Source organism: Oryzias latipes, chromosome 11 (genome assembly GCF_002234675.1).
Source record: "Oryzias latipes chromosome 11, ASM223467v1".
NCBI lineage: Eukaryota > Metazoa > Chordata > Actinopteri > Beloniformes > Adrianichthyidae > Oryzias > Oryzias latipes.
The window spans coordinates 22995714-23018081 of record NC_019869.2 but is presented as its reverse complement, the minus strand read 5'-3'; the positions used below and the strand labels follow the sequence as shown (position 1 = coordinate 23018081).

The window sequence follows — 22368 nt, the reverse complement described above, 5'->3', positions numbered from 1 at the left end:
TTAATTCACAAACACTTTTGTTTTTAACATCTTTAATAAAAACGGTTTCTCCAATCACAATTTTAACACTATTTGGGGTCGAACAGCCAAAAACAAGCCCTTGTGCAACAGATTTACACTCATTAACCTCAATTCTTTTATACAAATTAGTGTACATACCTTTACAAGTATAGCATTCTTTCAGTACATCAAGCTTGGTCATGGTCTTATTAAATGACTGAAAACATGAACAAGCCCTTTACAGTGTTTCCTAATCACTCATTCTCAGGTTTATATGTTCTTTGTACAGTATGCAGCACTTTTGTCTCCTAAAACCCACCCTGTATGAGAAATACAGGAGGTTTTTATTTTGGAAAAACTCTATCAACCACCCCTCTGTGTAAACTGTTAGTGTTCTTCATAGCTCTCCGAGAAATGAAGGAGTTTTTGGTTTGTTTTTTGCAACAGTAAGTATTCAAGCATATGACTAAGTCTTAGGTATAATACTCTTTAGCCACCAACAAAAGAGTTCTGTTTAGGGCGTAGGCCTGACATGTTATGTAACATGTTGAGGTGATGCTTCTCTATCAATTTAAACCTGGATCTATTTTTATAAATACTCAGAGCATCTGTAGATGCTTTACATTTTATTTAAACCACAAAAAACTCTTATTTTATTGTTTACAGGATTGATCTGTATTTACTTAATTCCTGTGATCAGGAACGTCGTTCAGTCCTCTCCTTGAATGGGTTATTATCTTCAGCCCTGAGATGTGACTCCACACCTTGATTAAAAGGTACTCTTGAGAGACTAAAGTTCAGCAAAGTTTGTTTTTTTAATCCAAACTCTATTGTGCTAGCGCGAGCATAACCGCATGCGTTTGATGAGCTCTTATTAATTTTTAACCTTTTATTTACTCTGCTGCTTGCTTTTCTATACAATGTACACTGTTCTTTTCTATCGGTAATACTCTCTGTGAACCCTTGGCACAATAAAACCGACAGACCATTTTTGGTTTCAAAATGAAAAGGCACACAGTTTCAGATGCACACTACATTGGAACTATACACTTGAGGTTGAATACATGCCAGTTTTCACCAGAAGGTACTTGTTTTTATTCTCTCTGCTGCAAGTCTGATGCATTTTCCCCCCATCTCCTCCAAGTCAGGAACGTCGTTCAGTCCTCTCCTTGAATGCAGTTAAAGAGGCTTAGTTTTAGGTGAATGTGCCCCAGCTTTTTTCTGTCTGCTGGAACATTAGCCCCTGCGATCTGAGTGCCAACACAATTGTTTTCCCCTCCGAGTCACCATACAAGGTAAAAGTGGGATTGAGTCTTGGCAAAAAGACACATTTCCAAGTCGCCGACTTTCATTTGTTTTCAGCGTTTTCTATAAAAAATCTTTTAGCTTTTATTACATCTTGCACTACATCCAGAGAAGGCCACAGTGTGGGGCTCTAGAGGCTCTTGGATGAGTAGGCGTTGGCACATAATGGCAAGTAGTCTCCATGTTAAAGGTTGCTGCTTCATTTTTGGTTATACCAGGTTATTCCCCATCTGTGAACAGAGCAATAGGAACAACAGTGAAATCACGAGCATCCATCTTTATACATCTAATTCAGTGAAGGTTAAATTTATTCAGTTTAGCCTAAATTTATGTAATTGACTTGATGTTTAAATAATAGTTTTCTGGAAAAAATGTTACACTTTTGTTGTATTTTTCTTTATAAACATCTCTTTAACACACACAAAACAAGAGTATGGTTCTTTTATTTTGATGAAACACAACATGTTTACTTTTTTTTTAAATCAATGCTGCTAACTGTTGATTACCTCAAAGCGGCTGTAGACTTTCTTCTCCTTCCTGAAGCTCTCTATCCTCCTCAGCAACCCCTCTCGCTCGTTGCTGTTGCTTTGAGGACGCAGAAATCGATTCTTTTTTGCAACGCTCTGGGTTTCTATCCCCTTCTCCGAAGCTGTTCCATCCAGGTTAGACCCCATTTCTTCTCGCTCCTGACGGTTCTTCTGGCTGTTGGCAGAGATTTGCCCCAAAATGACTTTTGTGTCGTCTCGCAAGTTACTGCTGTACAAAAGTGAGCTTCCGGGCGACTGGTACCTTGACGAGACTGATGTTCCAGTCGATGTTTTATGATTTGTGGACAAGTGATCAGCAACAGTGGACTTTGTATTTTTATCCAATGTCTGTGTTTTGCTGGGATCCTCATTTACCTCTGTACTTGTGCTTGTGGCCTTGTCTCCTGAGGGCTTCTTTTCTTTGTCTTTGGGTCCTAGCAATCCTTTTAATCTCTGCGTTTGCTTCTTTAGAAAGTCAAGAGGCTTACCTTCACTCTTGCCCTCACCGATCGTGTTAATGGATGCATTAGACCCCATTACTTTTCGAAGTCCTTCTTTAGAGTCTTCACGGGACAGAGTTGAAGAACTGTGAGAGCGGCTTTTCTTCATTTCACTCTTTTCAGCATCTGTTGCATCTGTGATTAGAATCTCTTCTCCAGAGGAGATGCGACGTGGATTCAGGCCTTTATTCTGGAATGAGTCCTTCCTGAAGAGCTTTGGTGAAGGAAGAGGTTTAAAAGACTTGAGTGTGTCTTTCTTTTGACCCTCTGACACATTCTCTTCTTTCTGAGACTGCAAGGTCTCGGCGGACTTTAGCGAACTCACAAACGGCTTGGCCGTGATGATTGGTGGTTTTGATGAACTTATGGAGGGTCTGCGAGTGAGCTCTGCCAGTTTAGCAGAGATGTCCAGTTTCTTGGGAGCAGATTCTGTTGAAGTGACGGTTATAGTTGGTGTCTGTGGTGTCTGTGGAGCTGTCGCAGGTGTGGCAGGAGGTTTAGCTGACAGGTCTGGCTTCTTATCGGCAGCCTCAGGGGCTTTTGGCAACTGCTCCGTTTCCATTTTTGAAGCTTCTCTCTTCGCAGCAAAATCTTTAAAATACTGTTGTCGAACAGCAGGGTCATTTAGATCACTTGTCGGTGTAGGTTTCTCAACAGTCTGTGCTGTTTCTTTGTTTGTTTTCTGAGGTTCTTCTTCTGCTTTAATCTCTTCTTTTGTTTGCATCTTATTTTCTCCGAGCTGTTGTTCTTTGACTTTGTCTTCTTTCTCCTTTTCTTTCTCCTTGTTTCTCTCCTCAGCCTTCTTTCGCCAGTCATAAGGCTCACGAGAAAAAGACCTCCTTTTTTCTAGGATCTGAGCCACAATGGAGGAAGTGCGCACTGAATCCAGCTCCTCATCTTGTTCTGACGCTGGCTTTAGACCCAGGCTGCCGCTGTGAATCTCTCCCTTCGAGGATGCAAATATAAGCGAGGAACGCAGACGAGAGCTGCGCTGGAGAAGTGGGTTGACTCGGGAACGGAATGAGTCATTTCTGGAGAGAAAAGTGTCTGCTGTCTCTTTTACCTCCATAACTTCTTCTGCTTCTATTTGTCTTCCCTTCTCTTCTTCCTTTTCCCTCCTTGCCTCCCAGTTTGTTCTTTCAAACATAGGTGGTTTCATGGTGGTGCGTGAGGGAAGCAAGTCTTTGGCTGACAGTGGGGCAGGGTCATTCTTCCTCTCAGGTAATTGTGGCTTGCCAAAGCGCGGAACTGTGGTGCCCAGTCTGGGCTTGGAAGGAACAAGTGGTGGTTCCTTTATTCCATGGCGTGGAACTGAACTTTCAGTCACAGTTGGTTGCTGAGAAGGTGCGAGCTCATCAAAAGCATCAGAGCCAATGGGTTGAATCAAGCCTTCTTCTCCGCCGTCCTCACAGGTGCTTAAAAAAGAGTTGATTCTCCAATTCCTGAGGCCGTGCTTAACGCTTTCATCTTGCTCGTGCTCTTGATCAGACTGTTTCTGAAAGGGTTTCTTTACTGGTGGGTGGGGATTGGTCGGTGAGGTCTGGCAAGCATATGCCTGACCCATAGTTGGTCTCTTATGGGAGGAGCCTCCTCCGTATCTCCCAGCCAACGGAGGAGCAAAGTGATTCTCGGGTCCTCGTAAATCTTCAGATGACATGTAGTTGCCATAGTTTCCAGGTGGAGGTTCTAGATCAGAACGAAAGCTTGAGTTTGAGCGCTGGTCAATAGGGAGTTGTTGACCATAGCCTTGAAGTCTGTTGTAGTGTCCATGAGAAGATCCAGGTCCAGGTCCTTCACTATAGAATTGACTACTTTGAATCTGCTCCCTGGAAATACAAAACAGCATTTTTTTAACTTATTTTTACTAAAATGGGAAATTTAATGGTAAATTCAACAATTTTGGATAGCTTAAAATTGGATGAAAAAAATGAAATACCTGTGAAAATCAGTTTCATCCAGATCATTCATGACTCTGTTCTTCATGTATTGCTTTGAAGATGAGTAGTTTTCCTGTGTTCCTTCAGCATAGCTGTGCCTCTTCCAGGAGCTTGCATTCATCTCCATTTGCCTTGACACAATAGACCTTCCCTGTTCCAGGAACGTCTGCTGCATACGAAATTGCTGTTGGGAATATTTCCCGACCGTAACTCCTGCACCAGGATCAAAAGTTTGACGAAATGGGTCATTCCTCCGGAAGGGGGCTGCAGGGTTGCGTTCAGACTCGCCGTAAGGATAGGCTGAGGGAAGCTCAATCTGCCTCCGATAACCAGCTGGGTTACGCAAAGATTGTGTCCTCTTCAAACCAATCTGGGGGTTTAGGAAACTGCTTGTTTCTGGGATAGCAAGAGCTGCAGCAGATGGGTCGATGACCAGAGGCTCTGATTGGGCAAAGAGAATGCGAAACTCCTCATCAAACGTCGAGACAAGCTCCCCAAGGAAGAGATGGGCGATGCAGCGGTGGATCTTTTCATAGGACCACATGAAGCTAAGAAAATAAGCAACAAAAAATGGCTGTCAAATAGCTGTCATAGTACAGTAAAGGACAATATGACTAATCCAAGGCTCACCTGTAGTTTCCGCTTAGTACAGCTCTGCAGTCAGTCAAAATAAAGCGATCTTTCACCTGTCCTTTAAAGGATTTTCCAGTCCGGGAGTAATAGGTTATTCCTGGCACCGTCCTCACCCGCATCATCTACAAAACCAAAGTTTCAGCAGTCAGTTTACATTTTTAAACACTATGACAAGCGTCCTATTCGAAGTCAGAAAATGCATTTGTAACTCACATGAATTGCATCCAAGTTGACTTTGCAGTTGACGACCATGGACACAAAGTGATGGGCTTCCTGTTGGTCCAGCAAAATGTAAACAGGAACATGGCGAGCTGCGGCATCCAAGAGGTCAGCAAAAATGTCAACATCTGTAAACATGTCCATCACTACGGCAATAACCTGGACAAGAAAGACAAACGCAAGAATTTTATAAGATTACGGTCAACGACAGCAAATTATTATAAGGGTGAGGTATCACTGCCAAAATACCTAATTTGGTTTAATATAAAACTTTTGAAAATAATTTTCCCATAACTACTGATTTACAGAATTAAAAAATGAAACTTTTCTTTCTAAAATTAAAAAGGTTGTTTGTGCCAGAAATAAGTGCAAGAAATGGTGTTAAAGGAAGATCCATTCAAATAATTGATACTGCCTGAAAAGATGTTATTGTTATTTTTTATGTTATCTTTTTTTCTAAAAAAAAAAAAAAAGTTAAATTATCCCCATGAAATTGTATGTGCTAATGAGCAATAAAATGACCGATACCCAACTCAACCTATGTTCACACCGTTCACAATTAAGCGTTAAACTTGGTCAAACGTTCCAGGGACTCGGATTTAGTAGCAGCGTTTGGATGGTGTCTTTTTCAAAATATAGAAGTGCCAACCGTTTGAAAACTGATCATGGAGGAGACACGAATAATTGTGGTTTGCGCCCTGTGGGAATTATCATCAAGGCTGTCATGTATCAGAATACAGCTGTGAAAAAGGGACAAGATTTACACCACTTCAACATTTTGCACCTAGAAAACAATAGAAAAAGAAAAACAAGAAAAAGAAGCCCCCCCCTGCTTGTCCAATGTGAACACCATATGCTAAGCATGTGTTCAAGAACACATGACACGTGCCCAGTGTGAAAGTAGCATGAGATGCACTCACTTTTAGATCTTGACATTAATGTTCAGTAACACCTCTAACCAAGACGAAGTGCAAACTCCCTCTTTCACTAATACAGTGAAATGTATTAGTGACTACTCTATCGTCACCCGCATAGAGTATTATTATCTTTCGACCATTTTTTAGATTTTCTATATTTTATATTCCAAATGTATTTGAACACCTGTAGATCATCATAATATCATTGTGCATACAGTGACAATAAAAAAAATGTTGATTGTTTGAAATGATCGACTTGCTTGATTTTGACATCGCCTATTGCATATTTGCATATAACAACCCTTTCTTAAATGCAAACCAACTGGAAAGTATAGACATCTAAACTGTAGATAGAAAGACAGTAACAGAAGACACAAAAACATGGCCCAGTAACTGGTTTGACTGCTGTTTGAGTGTGTGGCATATACACTTCTATCAATTATATTTTTAATTTTAGCTCACAGCTAACCAGTTTTTCTGAAGGGGAGTGGTACCAACATCGCCTTTGGCAGTAAAAAAAAAAAAACGAACACACTGGCTTCCTTTTTCATTTTCACATTTTCCTACTTGAGATCCAATTTATTTAAGCAGATTTATATTTACGATAAAACTATCATTGGCGGTGAGGGATATTGACTTGATATTGTCTTTTATATAATATGGTTATAGGCCAGGGGTAACCAATTAAAATTTTATTGGGTCCAGTTTGAAAATCTCCTCAATGTCAAGGTCTACACTGTATATTTTGGGTTCATTTCAGTAATATTTATTTTTGTGTCCCCAGTGGGGAGAGTCTTGCCGGGGAGTAATTTAGTGTAGAACCACCACTGCTGGAGCACCATCTGTAGTGACTGAGATCTCCTTTTTTGAATCAACAGCCCTCTGTATTAGCATTTCCTTAATAGCATTGTATATGTCTTCTCTTTTTACGTGCATCCCAAGCGGCCTAACACCCAACAAGTCTTCAACAATCTCTTTGGTTTGTTTGTGAAAAACCCTCCCTTATACCAAAAGTAGGGCCTTATCTGTGACATCTGTGAACTTATCAATGGCCAATGAAGGCACTGCTAATATTTCAGATCTCCTGATTATGGAGGTGGCTGACATTGGGATTTGTTTAATTTGTCAGTGAGTTCATATTTTTGTTTATCCCTTCCAGGAGCGTCTCTGCAGTGGCACGCAGTATTCGACGCAGTATTCTTTATTAACAAATAACAGTAACAACTAACAACTACCTATCTAACTAATGAACTAACTATATAGGTGTTGTAGAATGACTGTGTATGTGTGTCAGCGCGCTGCATGTGTAATAGGAAGGAGCGCACACAAGTGTGTTGATTCTTCTGCAGCGGACCGCTCTTGAGCTGCACGCGAGCTTTCACCTGTGCTCTCTGGTACAGTCATCTTCTCAGAATATTATATATTGCCCAGTAATAAACGAGACTGGAGACACTTTGTCACCTTTCCGGTAGCCATGAAGCCTGACACCCATGAAGAACGCAGGGCAGGGCACTCAAGAACCCACGCAGCTTGTAATGGAAATGAATACAATGGAAATTAATAATTAGAACGCAGTAAATTTGTTGTATTTCCTTGCGAGACGGAAACTTTGTTGTAGAATGAGGATGTGTATGTGCTGCTGAAACCGCACGCGTGTGCATGTGTGTAAGAAGAGGGAGCACGCGCAGCGCAAGAAGGAGTGAGAGCCGTGCTCAGCGCAAGAGGTAAGAGGCGCGGTGCAGGGAGTGAAGGAGAACACTAATAAAAGGTTTCCCCCAGAAACCCTTGAAGTCTGAACACAGGACTAAAAGAATAAGTAAATTATCAGCAAAGAGGAAAGTGTTTAATGTGTTTATTATAGTTCCAATCACGCACCATATGCAGAACTTTAAAAAAAAAAAAAAGTTAAAAGAAAGAAAGTGCGGTGATGCCGTTATCGTCACACCCCTACAGGGAGATGAGATAGAGAAGGTGGAGGAGTAGAAGTATCTAGGGTCAACAGTCCAGAGTAATGGAGGGTGTGGAAAGGAAGTAAAGAAGCGAGTCCTGGCAGGCTGGAATAAGTTGAGAAAATTTCGGCTGTGATAGAAGAGTTTGAGCTCAAATGAAAGTAACGATATACAAAACTGTGGTGAGACCAGCCATGTCGTTACCCCTAAAGACAAATGCACTGAGGAAAAGACAGGAAGTAGAGCTGGAGGTAGCAGAGATGAAGATGCTGAGGTTCTCTTTGGGAGTGGCCAGGATAGATAGGATCAGGAATGAGTGCATCAGAGCACATGTGAGAGGTTTTGGAGATAAAGTCAGAGAGGTGACTGAGATGATTTGGACATGTCTAGAGGAGAGACCGTGAATATATTGGTAGAAGGATGCTGAGTCAAGAGCTGCCAAGAAAGAGATCTAGAGAAAGACCAAGGAGGAGATTTATGAATGCAGTGAACGAAGACATGAAGGTAGGTGGTGTTGGAATAGAAGATCCAAAAGACAGGGTTAGATGGAGGAAGCTGATTCGCTGTGACGACCCATGAAGGGAAAAGCTGAAAGTAAAAGAAGAAGAATTAAATAAATAAGACTTTTTACAACCAAACTATGTAAAGTTTAAAGAACTACGGATCCTCCAAAAATCTTCATAAACTTAAAAAAACAAGTATTTTAAATCATAAAGTAAAGCAGGAAAAGTGTTTTCTAAGCCTTAAATCCAGCCACTCAGGTGTCAAACAGAGAAAAGAAAAGTAGTATTACTAAATCTGTGTGCCTCATACTCTAAATGATGACTTATGCAAATAGTGATTCCATGGAAAAGCACTTTCTATGGAATAAGCAAACCGGTTAATTGTTTTTCTAAACGGTTTCTACAATTTTCCTAATAAAAATAATTATATAACTTGTTTTCATAATATCCTTCTCTCGTGTAAAACTGTTTTGTGAAAACCTGTCAGTCGCATGTGCTGCCTTAAGTAAAAGAAATACAAAAATTTGATTCTTATCTGCATCATCCACCCCTAAAGCCACTTTGATAACCGAGATAGTCAAAAATATTACAAGTGAAGCGTTTTCCATTTGAAAACATTTGATTACGCTTAGTAAATTACTTTTTGCTGAATTAGTCTTTATATTAGGTCTTCAGTTAATCAAAACTGAGTTGATTTTCATCAACTACAATGTCAAAAAATAAAATCAATAAATTTATTTCACTTTAACGCAATTTCTTGTATTTTTCAGGCAAAAAACAGCATTTGTTTTTAATTTTTAATTTAAAAACTACATATTTTCATATTTTTGTTAAATTTAAGATCAGTTCAAATATTAGGTAGTTTTTGTGTTACCAAACAAGTTTGGTTTTAGAATAGAACTTTGACAAGTAAATACATTTTAATTCAATCATTCTGAATCGGATCAAATTGCGAGCATGTGAGTTTTATTCAGTATTTTGGCAACTCCACCTCAGTCCGTTTTTTTTGTTATTTTTTTTTTAAGCAAAGCCAGTGTTTGTGCTTTAATGTGCAGTCTTGAAAATAATATAATGATTGTTTACATGGTGCGCATTCTTGATCAGCCTCCGAACTTGCTCCTTGATGCTCGGCATGTCAGGATCCGATGGGTTGACCAGAGTGGTGACCTCTGTGGGTCCAATGAAACTCTGCTGAGGTATCGGCCAGCCCAGGTCCAGCCCCGGCGCTGCCAGGTCAGACTGCATGGGCCAGTAGGTGTCTGAGGAGCCCTCATCTTGACCCGTCTCGCAATACATCAACTCTGGAACACCTGAGGTCTGGCCAGGCACCTGGAAGGTGGATCTGATGTACTCAATTTCTGGCTGAGCCAGGAAACCCACCACTTCAGCCGCATTGAGGAATTCATAGTAGCCCTAGAGACAAAAATAAAAACTGCTTAAATATATTTTCAGAAAGAAAAATGCACATACTGCGATGTGGGATATGATGATAACTACCTGAACATCTTTTTCTATCAGAGCATCAATGGCTAGTCGGTAGTCCTCTCTGTAGTGTGGGGGCAGGTAGTTTGGGTCCAGAGGATTATCACCAATGGATGAACTTTGGGACCGGTGTGGCATTGTTGCAGAATGTGACTACAAAGTCAAAGTTCTGGATTTACAAAAAGTTGACCCTGTGTAGAAAATAAAAGACAACAAAAGACCACCATCAGCATCAAGTCAGCACATCTGGAGCAGCAATTTTAAATGCATCATGGTTAATACTGCAGGCTTTTCCTTTTGTTGAACTCATTTAGCTTTTGTTAGTACGGCTACTGTAATAACACACCTCTCCTTGTCAGCGACAAACAATGCCAACAATTCACTAAAAAATCATCCCCCCTGGTATTCTCTGAGACTTTTTACTGATACATAGCAACACAATGACCACAAACCACTTACATTGTTTATAATATCTCAACTATGATCTAGCAGGTGTTAACAAGACTGATGGGATCTTACATGACGTTTAGGATTCAGAAACGCTTTTATTTGTCAAATAATATGACGGAATTATTACAATAGCCCTGAGGACGGTGCCAAAAGTTCTCCTCCAGTTCAGCTTTTTTACACACAAAGTACTGTTTTTTAATAGTGGCATGAGTTCTGAAGAAGCCCCAAATCCGTTTCCCTACATGCACACAGATGCTGATATCCTTAAGCCACAAAACAGAGAATAAGTATGTTTTCATCAAGTCCTATTAATCCCCACCTGACTGTTGTAAATGTACAGTAACATAGATGCAGTACACCTTTATTCATTAATTCAACTAGAATCACAATACATAAATAGAATTTGATGAACAAATGTAACTTTATTATTAGTTGTTTTTCCAGTAAAAACATGTCATATAGTGAGAAATCAAGAAGAGACATGAAGAGAGACATTGCAGACAATTTGTGAAAGAGGCTAATCTATTTCAGCCAGGAGTCAGCAACCCTTTTCCTTGTGGGCTGCCGCTACGGCTGTTGATTTTTACTTAGGTGGCGATCCGATTCAGTTCATGAATCAAGCACGGCAATTCACAGATCGAACCACGTTTCTTTTTAATATATGTCTTTACAGTTGCTATATCTTTGTCTTTTTACTGGATGTATGAAAATTTTAAATGATATGTATCACCATCATTCACACCTTATTTTAGAAAAAAAGATCAGAATGAACAAAATTGATACAAACACAAAGATTTAGATAACAAGAAATGGTGTCTGTCAGTTGTTTTTTTCGCGTTAACCTTCTGGTTAAGTTCAACAGTAACATGAATAACATAAAAACACGAATATAACTTTTGTTTTGGATAATTTAATAACACACCTGACACCTCACAGTTTTTCTGTCCTCAAAGTTCTGCAACACTTTACGTTCTAAAGCATTGCACACCACTATGAGAAGCCGCTTTTCTCCGGAGAAGAATCAGCTGTTTTAGGGTGATTACGTAATCACTTCACCTCTGTGCAGCACGAGGCTGGTTGTCTGCACTTCAGAATGCGCTGAAATTACCTTAATTGTATCAACTGTTGAAGAGTTACAGTAACCCAAAAAAATGTAAACACGAGAACTAAAGCTCCAGTCAGTGTTAAAGCAACTTCGTTTTTTCAGACCTTATGTCAGTTAGCTAAACTTCAGTATCATTTTTTTCATTTACAAAATACACTCGCTAGTTTTACTTTGAAAATGAGAAGCTTCATCAACACTTTATTTTGAAGATGTGTTTTCTTCTGGCGGCAGTAGCGCTGCACATCCAGCTTGTTATTAGTTTATAAACTCAAAATCCAACATTATTTTGAATTTTAGAGCAATAAATACATTGCTCCCTAATTGTATTTTTACTACACTCTACTATGTTTATAAAGATCATAAATCAGCTATCTTGGAGGTCACAAATATTCGAACTGGAATTTTCAGATGGCGAGTATCTGAGTACTCAGATACTTGTTACAGTCCTAGCTACCGCCCTGCTTGTTTTGCAGCTAACCCTGCTTTAGTAGATGCTGATTGGCTTATAAATGCTTATTGGGAAAAACCATATGTGAAATCTGTCACTGCAAGCCAACAGATCTCAAAGAGAATAAGAGTTTCGTTTTTGTATAAAAAGAGAAAGTAATGTTGTGACATAACTTCCATTTTGGAATATGTGTAGAAAAAGATAGCTTTTCTACGGAAACAAAGGCAAACTTGTAGTCCGGAAAATAAAAAGACTTTCAATGTGTAGTTTCTGTCATTTGCAAGATTTAGCTTGTAAATAACCAAAAAGTCGTCTTCCAGGAGGTCAGGGGGGTATTCCAGAAGGCATGTTTAAACTACCTTGAATTTAAGCCTGAACTCTGGCTGAAATCCGCCTGAACTTACTTACTCTGGGTATGTCGGTTCCAAAAGACCGGATATGAGTTAGCGTAATTACGCTCAACTTGGTAACAGTTGCGCGTGCACGGCAAGTACATAAAGACATTTTCAATGGATCGCGATTTCCGGAATCACCATGGAAACGCGTGGAGAAAAAAAGAGAGCGCTATACTCCAGTGAGACGCAGTCTGACATTTTAATGACGGTGTATGAAGATTATACGACCATCACAAAACTAATACGGCTGCATCAGCAAAAGAAAGTTTCTGCTTGGAGAAAAATAACGGCGAAATAAAATGCACGAGTTTCTGATCTCTTTTCCATATATATATATATATATATATATATAACTTATCCAACTTAAATGAATTACTTGAATTGGTAACGAGTAATTGAGTTAAATTTATTCAACCTAATTTCGTATGTCTATCCAACTCAATAATTGTTTTTACAACTTAAATTTACATATTTATCTGTCATATTACTCCAATTCAAATAAATGTTAATTTTCCATATCTTAATTTATTGTACTTCTTGAACTCTCATATGTCTAAGTTTGAGGCTGCAGATATACTCATTTTTATAACATTGAATGAAAAGAATGTGAATTTGCAATATGAAACATGTTTTCATTCTTCATGAATCTGTCTTTAACTTCAATTCTAGTAAGATTCTTCTGAACTACGGGTGCTAGATAAACTCATAATTCTCTTTCTCCTTCTCACTCATGGTGCAGAAATAATTAAACATAACAGAATAAAATAACTAGACAAAACACAGTAAAATAGCTAAATAATTAAACACACCCACCCAAATCCGTTCAGATAGGCAAAGGGAATGGTATCCCACAATTCCTTGGGCTGCCAATCTAACAGCAGCACCAAAGTTACACCTACTTAATTGAATTAATTTGAATGAAAGTAAAATAACTGTCTGATAACTACGTGTAATTTTTAGGTTGACTGAACTCAAAAAATGATTTATCTTCACTGAAGCAAATAATTGGGTTAAATGAATGTAAAAAGTTTATCTTTCCAACATCCATATGTGGTCTTATCACCCTCTCACGGTGGAAAAAGTATTATCTGAGCTTCTTCATCCACTAAATCATCTTCAAATGGACACGCCATGCTGCTTCACCTCCCTGAAAACACACTAACCTTCAACTAAACCTGCTCCAGACCAGGTTGTGTTCAGAGCATGAGTTACAATGGGAACTAAGTATACCCTCACACCTCCATTTTTGGAACCGAAAGCTGAGGTTATCCACTTCCATAGCCTCAAACCTCACATAACCCCTTTTTTGGAATACCCCCCACCTTATTTATTGATAAACACTGGAGAATCAGTCATTCTGAGGAGATTTGGATCTACCAACCAATATACTCGTCATATTTTTAGCTATCTTCGAGATGTGTTGATGTAGATTCCTTAAACAGGGAGGTGTGTGATCATAGGAGGAAGTGTTACCGCGAAAATAAACTGATGTGGAAATATTTAGCTATTTAGTGAAAGGCTATGACAATTTACTAAATAGTCAGGGTGTGTTGTGTGTTGAAGCCTGCTGCCAGGTTATGTTGGTGTTGTAAAGTGTGGTGCATTCTGGGTAAAATTTTAGAAACACTGGAGGTTGATGGTGGCAAAGAGAGCAAAGTCCTAAGCCACAATCGGTGGAGAAGCCCAGTATTTTAGTCAGCGTTCCTCTGAGTCATTCTAGCCAGGCGGGACTTAAAGATGAACTTGCAACACGCTGCCATGTGGTGATTCATCTGCAGGAAAATGGCTGACATCCTGTTTCCTGCAGCCTTTGAGCTATAGAAGGGCAGCCTTCATTTCATTCCAACAATCAAAACCCTAACAGATTCCATCTGTTCTAGTTTTGCTCATTACTAGTTTTTTTGCATCTGTTGTAAGCCAAACTTTGCTGACGCTGCAGTCTAGATAGAACACACCTGAGGACATGCAGGCACAAAGTCAGCGCTGTGCACCTGTCTGTGCTTGTCTTACCGCCTAAACCTCAGACAAACATTTGAAGCATGTGAATCAAGAAATCTGCCTAAAGCAGCATCTCGAAGAGAGGGAAAAAAAAAGTAAAAAGGAGAAAATTCAAGATATTCAACTTAAAAAACGTCAAAAAGTGCATAGTTAGAAATATTTAACTTTAGGGAACATTTTGAAGTGCAATTATGGGACATCTTCATGAGCCTTCAGTGTCGCCATTGACACAGAGAGCCATGATTCTGGAGAATCAGTTTTAATGGAAGAATGTGGATACTGGCTACTCAGAACAGTAGTGACCAGCAGAACGAGTTTTACTGTTTACAAAAGAAGTCAGCCCGACTAGTTTTATTGGTCCAAAGGCTCTTTCCATTGGAAACCACAGTCTGGACACTTGTAGCTTGGCTCTCCCATCTGAATTACCAAAACAGTTCCAGAGTCAGAGGGTCAACTAAACTTAAAGTACACCTCATTGGTGCTTGAAAAAAGATGCGTCATTTAGGAGTCAGTTTATAATCCATGAACTAAGTTAATTTAACAAAGCGGACTGTTACTAATCAGACACTCAAAGGTAGCTTTGCTTGTAGCTATGAATTTTACATGATGTTTGTTGGAAACCACTAAAAAACAGGAATGGTTTGTGCCAAGATCTTATCTTAGCCCCCCCCAAAAATGAGAGTACATACATTTAGAGGAGGCTTTTACATAATAAGATAGGGCTGCACGATATGAGGAAAACTCGCGATATGCGATATGGGTGATTAATATTGCGATAACGATATAATTCGCGGTATATAAACAAATAGCAAAACAACCAAAGACATAATTTCCATTTCACTGCAACAGTTTAAAAGTTATACTCCAACTGACCCTTGTCGACGTAGGAGGCAAACATCAAACATAAAAGGGCTCATCTGATTGGTCAACAAAGTAAACGGGTCCTTCCGATTGGTTAACTGTATAAGGGGATTTATTTCATTTGTTCAATATTTCAAGCTGCCATGAGTTTGTTTTAGCACATTTAAGGTAAACATTTATAGCGATTTTCGCCGTCTTTTGCGGTATGCATATTCCACAGCTTAATGTCGCGATAACGATAAATTTGCGGTATATTGTGCAGGCCTATAATAAGAGCAAATTCCTGTCTTTAGACGGCAGACATTATACTAAACTAGCAGGTATTTTAAGCAAACTAAGGAAGTAGAGAATATTTTTCTTTTGAATCAACTAAATCATGGTACAAATTTTTAGTTCCCATTTCTTTTCCAACATTTTCAATGAGGATTTGAACAATTAAAGTGGATCAAGGACCACATTATTGAAGCCTGTATTATATGTTGGGGTTTAAAAGGTTAGTGAAAAAGTAAACAAAACAATATTATTGTCAGTCCAAACTTCAGCATCACATCGAGCATTTAAAATAAAAATAAGTATGTGAACTAAATAAAAACGATTCACCAAAAAAGGCATTTTTTTTTCACTTTCTTGCAAGTTGATGGTACCAGATCTAACGTTTAAATCCACTTGAAGTTCAGCATTGAAGTGAAGTTATCTGGTGAAGTAATTCAAAATTACTTCAGGGAATAGAGCTCTTCACCTCTGACTCAGTGCATGGTGAGGTTGGCATATGAAAGCAGCATGACAAAGGCTCCTCCCCTCACCTGGCTGTAGAGTATGAAAACAATTTGACCGGTTTGTTGCTATAGCAACAAAATGAGAATTCAAAGTCACACACAATACCTGGCACCTCAGCCCACTTTCTGTTGTAAAGTTTACTGCGCAAGGACAAGCCTGCCTTAAATGGAACATAAGCATGCCAGGAGTGAAATCCTAAACGGACTCAGGACAGAATCAAACTCTCCAGTCAGACGCTGACATTTCTGCACAAATTTCAGACAATGCAAGTCTGCAAACTGCATTGGCCTAGATGTGTGGATATTTGCAACAAGCCCGAGGAAACACAAACAATTAAAAGTGTGCATCACACAGACACAACTGAACACACTTCACTAAACAAACAGCATAATTGATCCACCATTCCTTTTTTTTTTCTGTGGGATAGCTTGGTGTGAACAGAACAAGAGCAGAATACCTGAAAACAGGTTTGAAGCGATGAGTCAGTAATCTCCTGATGGTCCTGCCAGGACCTTCTCACAGCAACATCCACAACACAAGCTGAACTCGTCTCTCCGTGCATTATCACACCTCAATACAGCGCACGAACGAGATGATGGACAGCAGAGTGTCAGATGCATGCATTCGTGATGCCAACTGCACATCTGCAGCTCGAAAAACAGGTCTACTAGGCTCCCTGTTGGCTGTTCCAAAAAATCCTCCAGGCCTGCGGTCCAGTGGAGTGGAAAAAACTCTGCAGCGAAGCCATAAAAATAACTTTGTTCTTTCAACCTCACTTTCTCAAAAGGCTCTCTCATAATAAACTTCTGCAAGACATTTCAGAACAAATGCAGTCCAAGCAGGCGTTACAATGGGATGTAACGACTTCACATGATAATTCAAGAAGCGCACACAGGTTGACCACAGTAGCTCGCACTTCAAGTTCTCCTTCAAATTACAACCACGTGTGTGGAGTTTTCCAACAGTGACTCACTGAGTGAATCAACCCTAAAAGCTGTAAAAAGAACTGTAATTTGAGTTCAATCAAATTACCATCAGTGGCACTTTTTTTTTAGGACACCACATGTCCTTCAGTCTAATGCTGAGAGTCTTGGAATGCACTGAGAGGTCAGGTCACAGAAGTCGACAGTTTTGTTCTCTTTTTAGTTATTTCCCCAAAAGACAGTTTTCTTCTTTCCCTCTTTTGGGTGCAGTGGGCTTTAGTTGGCAGTAAACACAGTGCCTTTGTGTGCAGACTGTAATAACAACACTGTTCAGGCTTTTGCAGTGTACATCAGCACGACTTAATCCTCAGAGAAAACCTGCTATCCCACTTTCATTCAAGAGAAAAAAGATGTAAAATGTTACTGTTTAAAGCGTTATCTTAGTGAGCAGGAAGGAAAAAGGAAGAGAAAGTAAACATTTTGTTCCAAATGTCACTTTGCATCCCTAAAAATCCACTTCGTACCTCCTCACGTAGCAGCACAGCTTGTTCCCAGGTTTTACCTTTTGCAGAGTTTCGCTGTCCTGTGTGTGTGTATGGGGGGAAATAAACAGCCGACTTGAATGCAGTTCTCGTCCGTGTGTCACATTCCTCAAACGGGACAGGAGCTCCACCTAAACCCGCCCTCCCCGAAGCGGGTGCCCTCCACTGCCCGGCCTAAGCGCTCCCCTCGGCGGCGTTCGGTCCTCCGGGGCCTCCGCCGTAGACTCTCTGCGGTTTGTGAGGTGAAGCAGGAAGAAGCGGAGCGACCCCTGATAGGCAGGGCCGCTTCCACGAGGCTCCGCCCACAGCCGTTAGCTGAGGTGCGCGAGTTTATTGGTGCTTCTTTGTCTGTGAAGTTTTTCAAAAGTTCTCTCCTTAGACATCTATATTTAAATTAACAAAGTTACATCTGAATAAGTATCCTTTCGAAATACAAGTAACAAAGTACTGAAAAACAGTTTTTTTATTTGTAAAATAAAAATTATAAAATTAGGCTCGGAGAATAAAAACTAATGAAATATAATAATAACTATTTTCCGACATTTGAATAAACATTACTAGTTGAACATTAAGGTTTTCACTAAAACCCCATTATGTTTTTCCTACATTGAGGAAAAGTTTGGGGCAGTAAAACCATTGAGATACAATTTTACAAAAGTTCTTTAAGTAAATCTAATTCCGTAAATGCATCTTATTACTTCCCACCTCTACTTTTAGCTACTAGAGCAGTAATTTTGTTATAATGACCCCAAATGATATTTATAATTTATAACTGGCAAATGTTCCAAATTCATATACGTAATTTGAGATGTTTATTCGTCATTCAGGTACCTTATCCCAGCTACTGAAGGGCAAAGGCTGGGAAAATCCTGTTAAAATTCACTAGTCCATTTTAGGGCCACACAGAGACAGACAACCACACATTCAAGTGTAAGGGACAATTTAGGGTCACAAATTAACCAACGTTTGTGGACTGTTGTAGGAATTAAGAGAACCCACACATGAATTGGGAGAACATGCAAACCCCACAAAGAAAGAACACAGCCATGATTCAAACAAAGGCCGTCTTAATGTGAGCCAAGAGTTCTAACCCACTGTGCAGCCCCTTTCAAACTTTTCAAACCAAAAGTTGTCATTCTAATGACTATTATTTTTCTACAGCTTTTTTTAAAAGTATCTTTTTGTTTTCATTTGTTCTTATTAGGACTGAGTTTCAGGTTCATCAACCTGTATTCCTCACCAAAGGGTCGCAGCAAAGCTAAACAGGAAAAACAAACGCAGCGGCATCCTGGAATAATTAGTTGGTGTTTCATCAGTCCACACAAAGGAAGGCCTGCAGGTTATCTTCAGGACTGTTGCAGTATGCAAAGTCTGCCACATGTCAGTAGACTCGTAAAAGAGCATGAGAGCAAAGTGCAGGACAAGTAATAGTAAATTCACTAATAGACAGAGAAACGTATAATAGAAATCTTTAAAAGAACTGTCGTCTAGGAACCGATGCAGCTACGTATCACATTTCACTTGCCATTTAAATAAATGTCAACTTTGGTGATTTTCTTTTATTGCAGAAAGATTTTCCACAAAAATATTATGTTACTATATAATGTATTTACTATATAGTTTTTCAGAGGATTGTATCCGTTCAACAGGACATCCCTAGAACTTCTCCGAATCTTTTTATTGGGTTTTTGTTCTATAAAGATGAAATCCCACTTTTTTAATGCGAGTATTCATTAAAAGACTGTGCTTCTGTCAAATCAATGAATTAACAGGTTTGCTGTGGGGTTTTTTTTTACCTCTCATTCTGAAACACTTTTCTGTGTGAATGCCCTTTAAAATTCCTCCAAACTGAAAGTTTTGCTCTGTTCCCATCATATATGACTTTGAAGACACTTTCTTGCCAAAAGCAATGCATGTAGCTGCATGCAAAGCATACACATTGAGGTTATCATAATTTAGAATATCATTATGTGATACTCCCTTCAGTCAAATGCTCACTTATTAAAAAACAAAAAAAAAGAATATTAGTAAAACTCTAAATTTCTACACTAGTGTCCTTTGCTTTGAATCAGTTTACAACACAAACACGCCTTGTTAAGCAGGTGATAGCACACTTTACAGCTGTACGTTCAGTCCTGCCTTCAAGGGTGTGCCCTCTGGGTCACTATGGGCCTGAACATCCAGATCTTTATCTGTTACTCACTCAGAGGTTATATTTATAAATGTTTACCATGACAGGCCTACAATACTTATTAGGGTGAGTGTTTGCACACAGCCATAAAGTGTTGGAAAACAAAGTCTCGCTGAAGGTCCGGAAAGTGTCTGCTTACATGAACGTGCTTGATAACAAACACTAGCAGGTACGAATTCACCGAAACGCAGGGTGCGGTCAAGGAATGTGCTCAAGGCATCTCACCACACCCGTCTCCTTCATCTCCTTTTCTACCTCACTATCTCTTTTTTTTTTTGCCCTCTCTTTCACACACCCACCCTCCCTCTGCTTTTTGCTTCCTGTTCCCCTCCCTCTCTGAGTCACCTGGCAGCTTGTTCACAGGTACACAAGTCTAGGCAGAAGAGAAATCCTGGCATGCACCTTAGCACACCCGGCCAAGGAGTCTTTCATGCCTCAGCTGTATGAATTCAAGCATGCTTTATTTGCATAGTTGTTGTAAGCAGTGGAGTCAGAGTTTATGTGTCCGTGTTTTATTGATCCCTAAAAATATCTATTCAGAAATGTATGACAGGGATGTGGATCTGGAAACCTTTATTTTGAAAAAGGAAACATGTGAGGATGTTAAGCTTTTTTTTAAAGTCCCACTCCACTCATCTTTTCATCTTTTGTAAAAGCGTTCCCAGTGGTCTTCTAGTTATGATTATGTCATTTTTAGCCAACATCCAAACACCTGTGTCGTTTAGGACATAGTTTCTGCAGAGCAGCAGGAGTTCATAAAAACTTGCCTCTGACTTGTGGGCAGCCTATCCTTGCATCCCATCATCCATCTGTTTAAGCGCTCTCACCCCTAGCTCATAGCCTTTTACACCCTCAGACTAACATTAGCGCTGCAACAAAAATGTAGAGCAATATTGGAGCTATCCAGCTGTACAGTTTAGAGCCAGATACTAGCTCGGGCGAGGACATCAAATGGATATATTCTTTTTTAAGTTGATGCACTGGACTGGAGTGGAGCAGGAAGACTGTGGCCTGTAGATTGTAGTTTCTATGTAAAAGCTACAAAGTTTTTCAAACAGCTTGTTTTTTCATCTGCTCCGGAATGCAGTTTTAATCTTCATTTTCTGTGTACATGTCCTCTATCATCAGAAAAATGCTACGAGAAAATGTTAAACACACCAAAAACATTTATTTTCATTGGAGTAGATCTTTAATTACCTTGTGTCGTTTGCAGCTAAATTTATTTCCAATTATGATAGATTTACCTTTTTTTTCTAAAAGTATAACAATATAAAACTTTTTTTAGAGACAGTTTAGTAATAAGAATAAATCAAAGTTGCAGTTATAACTTGTTTGCATTTGAACTATAATGCATTTTCCATAAAACAGAATAAGGAGGTAAAGCTTGATCGTGGTACCTTTGATGCATGTTTGCTTTGATCGAAAATCTGATCATAGTTATGAAAGGAGTTGAGCTGCTGCATTATTCTCGTGTCTGTGAAGGCACTGAATATTTTTAGAGGCTGGAGGAGCCTGTTTTCTATCTGAAAGCGACAAGAAGAACAGAAAAGTACAGTTTTTCTCGTCAGCTTATACCTGTCAAACAGCACTGAAGGATTGACCTCCCCACTTTAGGTTTTATGGAAAATTGTGTGAGGCAGCAACATAAAGAGGTGACTTTGTCTAGTCTCTGCATCTCTGTGGCTCTTTGAGCTCTCCCAGCATGCTTTTCTCACACTGTAATGTCACACCTGAGTATAGGATGACTCTTTGCAGCTGGAACCTTTCAGGTCATCTTTACACCACACTGGCAGTTGAAAAGTGAGTCCACACAGCTGACCCCCTTAAACATTTGTGTTGAGAATTGTGCAAAAAGCTGGAAGAGCTCTTACCCTCTGTTTAAAAAACACATACAAATTTATAGGTTGCTTATATAAATCACATTTAAAGTGTTCCTGTCTGAAAGTTCATAATGCTCATTCTTACCTGGGAAATCCTTACATATCAAGACTATATGATCTACAACAGCTGTAAACAAACACAACACCAAAATATTAACTGTCAAGTGCTTCTAAATGAGTTTAGTCTGGTGACCCTGACCTTTCTCGGGCATGTGTGTTTACACATTGATGTGAATGCCTTGCTGTTTTAACCAAACGCCTGCTCAGTAAAAAGAAGGATTGAGATTTGTTATTGACAGAGATTTTTTATTTTACCTGTAGCAGGAATTCACGGTATGTGTCTGAGAGAAGGAGATAAAGGACTTGTTGTGTTCCTTGAACAGGTGTAGTCTCTGATGCCAGCATTACTGATGTCATAAGGCAACAGCGATGATTATAGAGCGCACATGACTCAAACCCGGCCTGACGTTACAGTGCTGCCAGTAATCATGTAGACTGTACTTGGTTATAACTATTCCAAAAACCCAGGACTGGGGTTTGACATTTAAGCGCTGTTACTCTAGGTCAGACAATGTTTAGTCCTTACAAATGAGCAGCTAGTAAGCTAGTATTTACCTTTGGACCTAGGATTTTTTTCCTGATAAATAGAAATATCACAGGGATCATCTCACATCTACATTTCGCTTTTTACAATCATAGCCAAGCTCAAGGAAAAATCATACACATACCAGAACAACATTTGAACTCCTAACGCTGTTCTTTGCACAAGAAACCCCTTTAAATATCATTGAAACTCTACAGATTTTGCAAGTTTCTTTCAAAACAC

General features: G+C 39.4%; 1 protein-coding gene across 3 annotated transcripts; it reads right to left on the bottom strand.

Moving 5' to 3' along the window:
• Window positions 1–17: 17 nt before the first annotated feature.
• Window positions 18–17723, bottom strand: fam83h (family with sequence similarity 83 member H). Of its 3 annotated transcripts, XM_023960163.1 has the most exons (9): window positions 17454–17723; window positions 9988–10163; window positions 9574–9903; window positions 5116–5280; window positions 4900–5024; window positions 4269–4817; window positions 2095–4158; window positions 1812–2007; window positions 18–1535 (listed from the first exon to the last, which is right to left on the bottom strand). In XM_023960163.1, exons 2-9 carry the CDS (start codon window positions 10108–10110, stop codon window positions 1515–1517), a joined length of 3573 nt encoding a protein of 1190 aa, XP_023815931.1. In that variant the 5' UTR covers window positions 10111–10163; window positions 17454–17723; the 3' UTR covers window positions 18–1514. The 3 variants fall into 3 exon arrangements, with proteins under 3 accessions (XP_023815931.1, XP_011479561.1, XP_011479562.1); XM_011481259.3 differs by having other exon boundaries at window positions 1812–4158; XM_011481260.3 differs by having other exon boundaries at window positions 1812–4158; window positions 17492–17723.
• Window positions 17724–22368: the final 4645 nt, after the last annotated feature.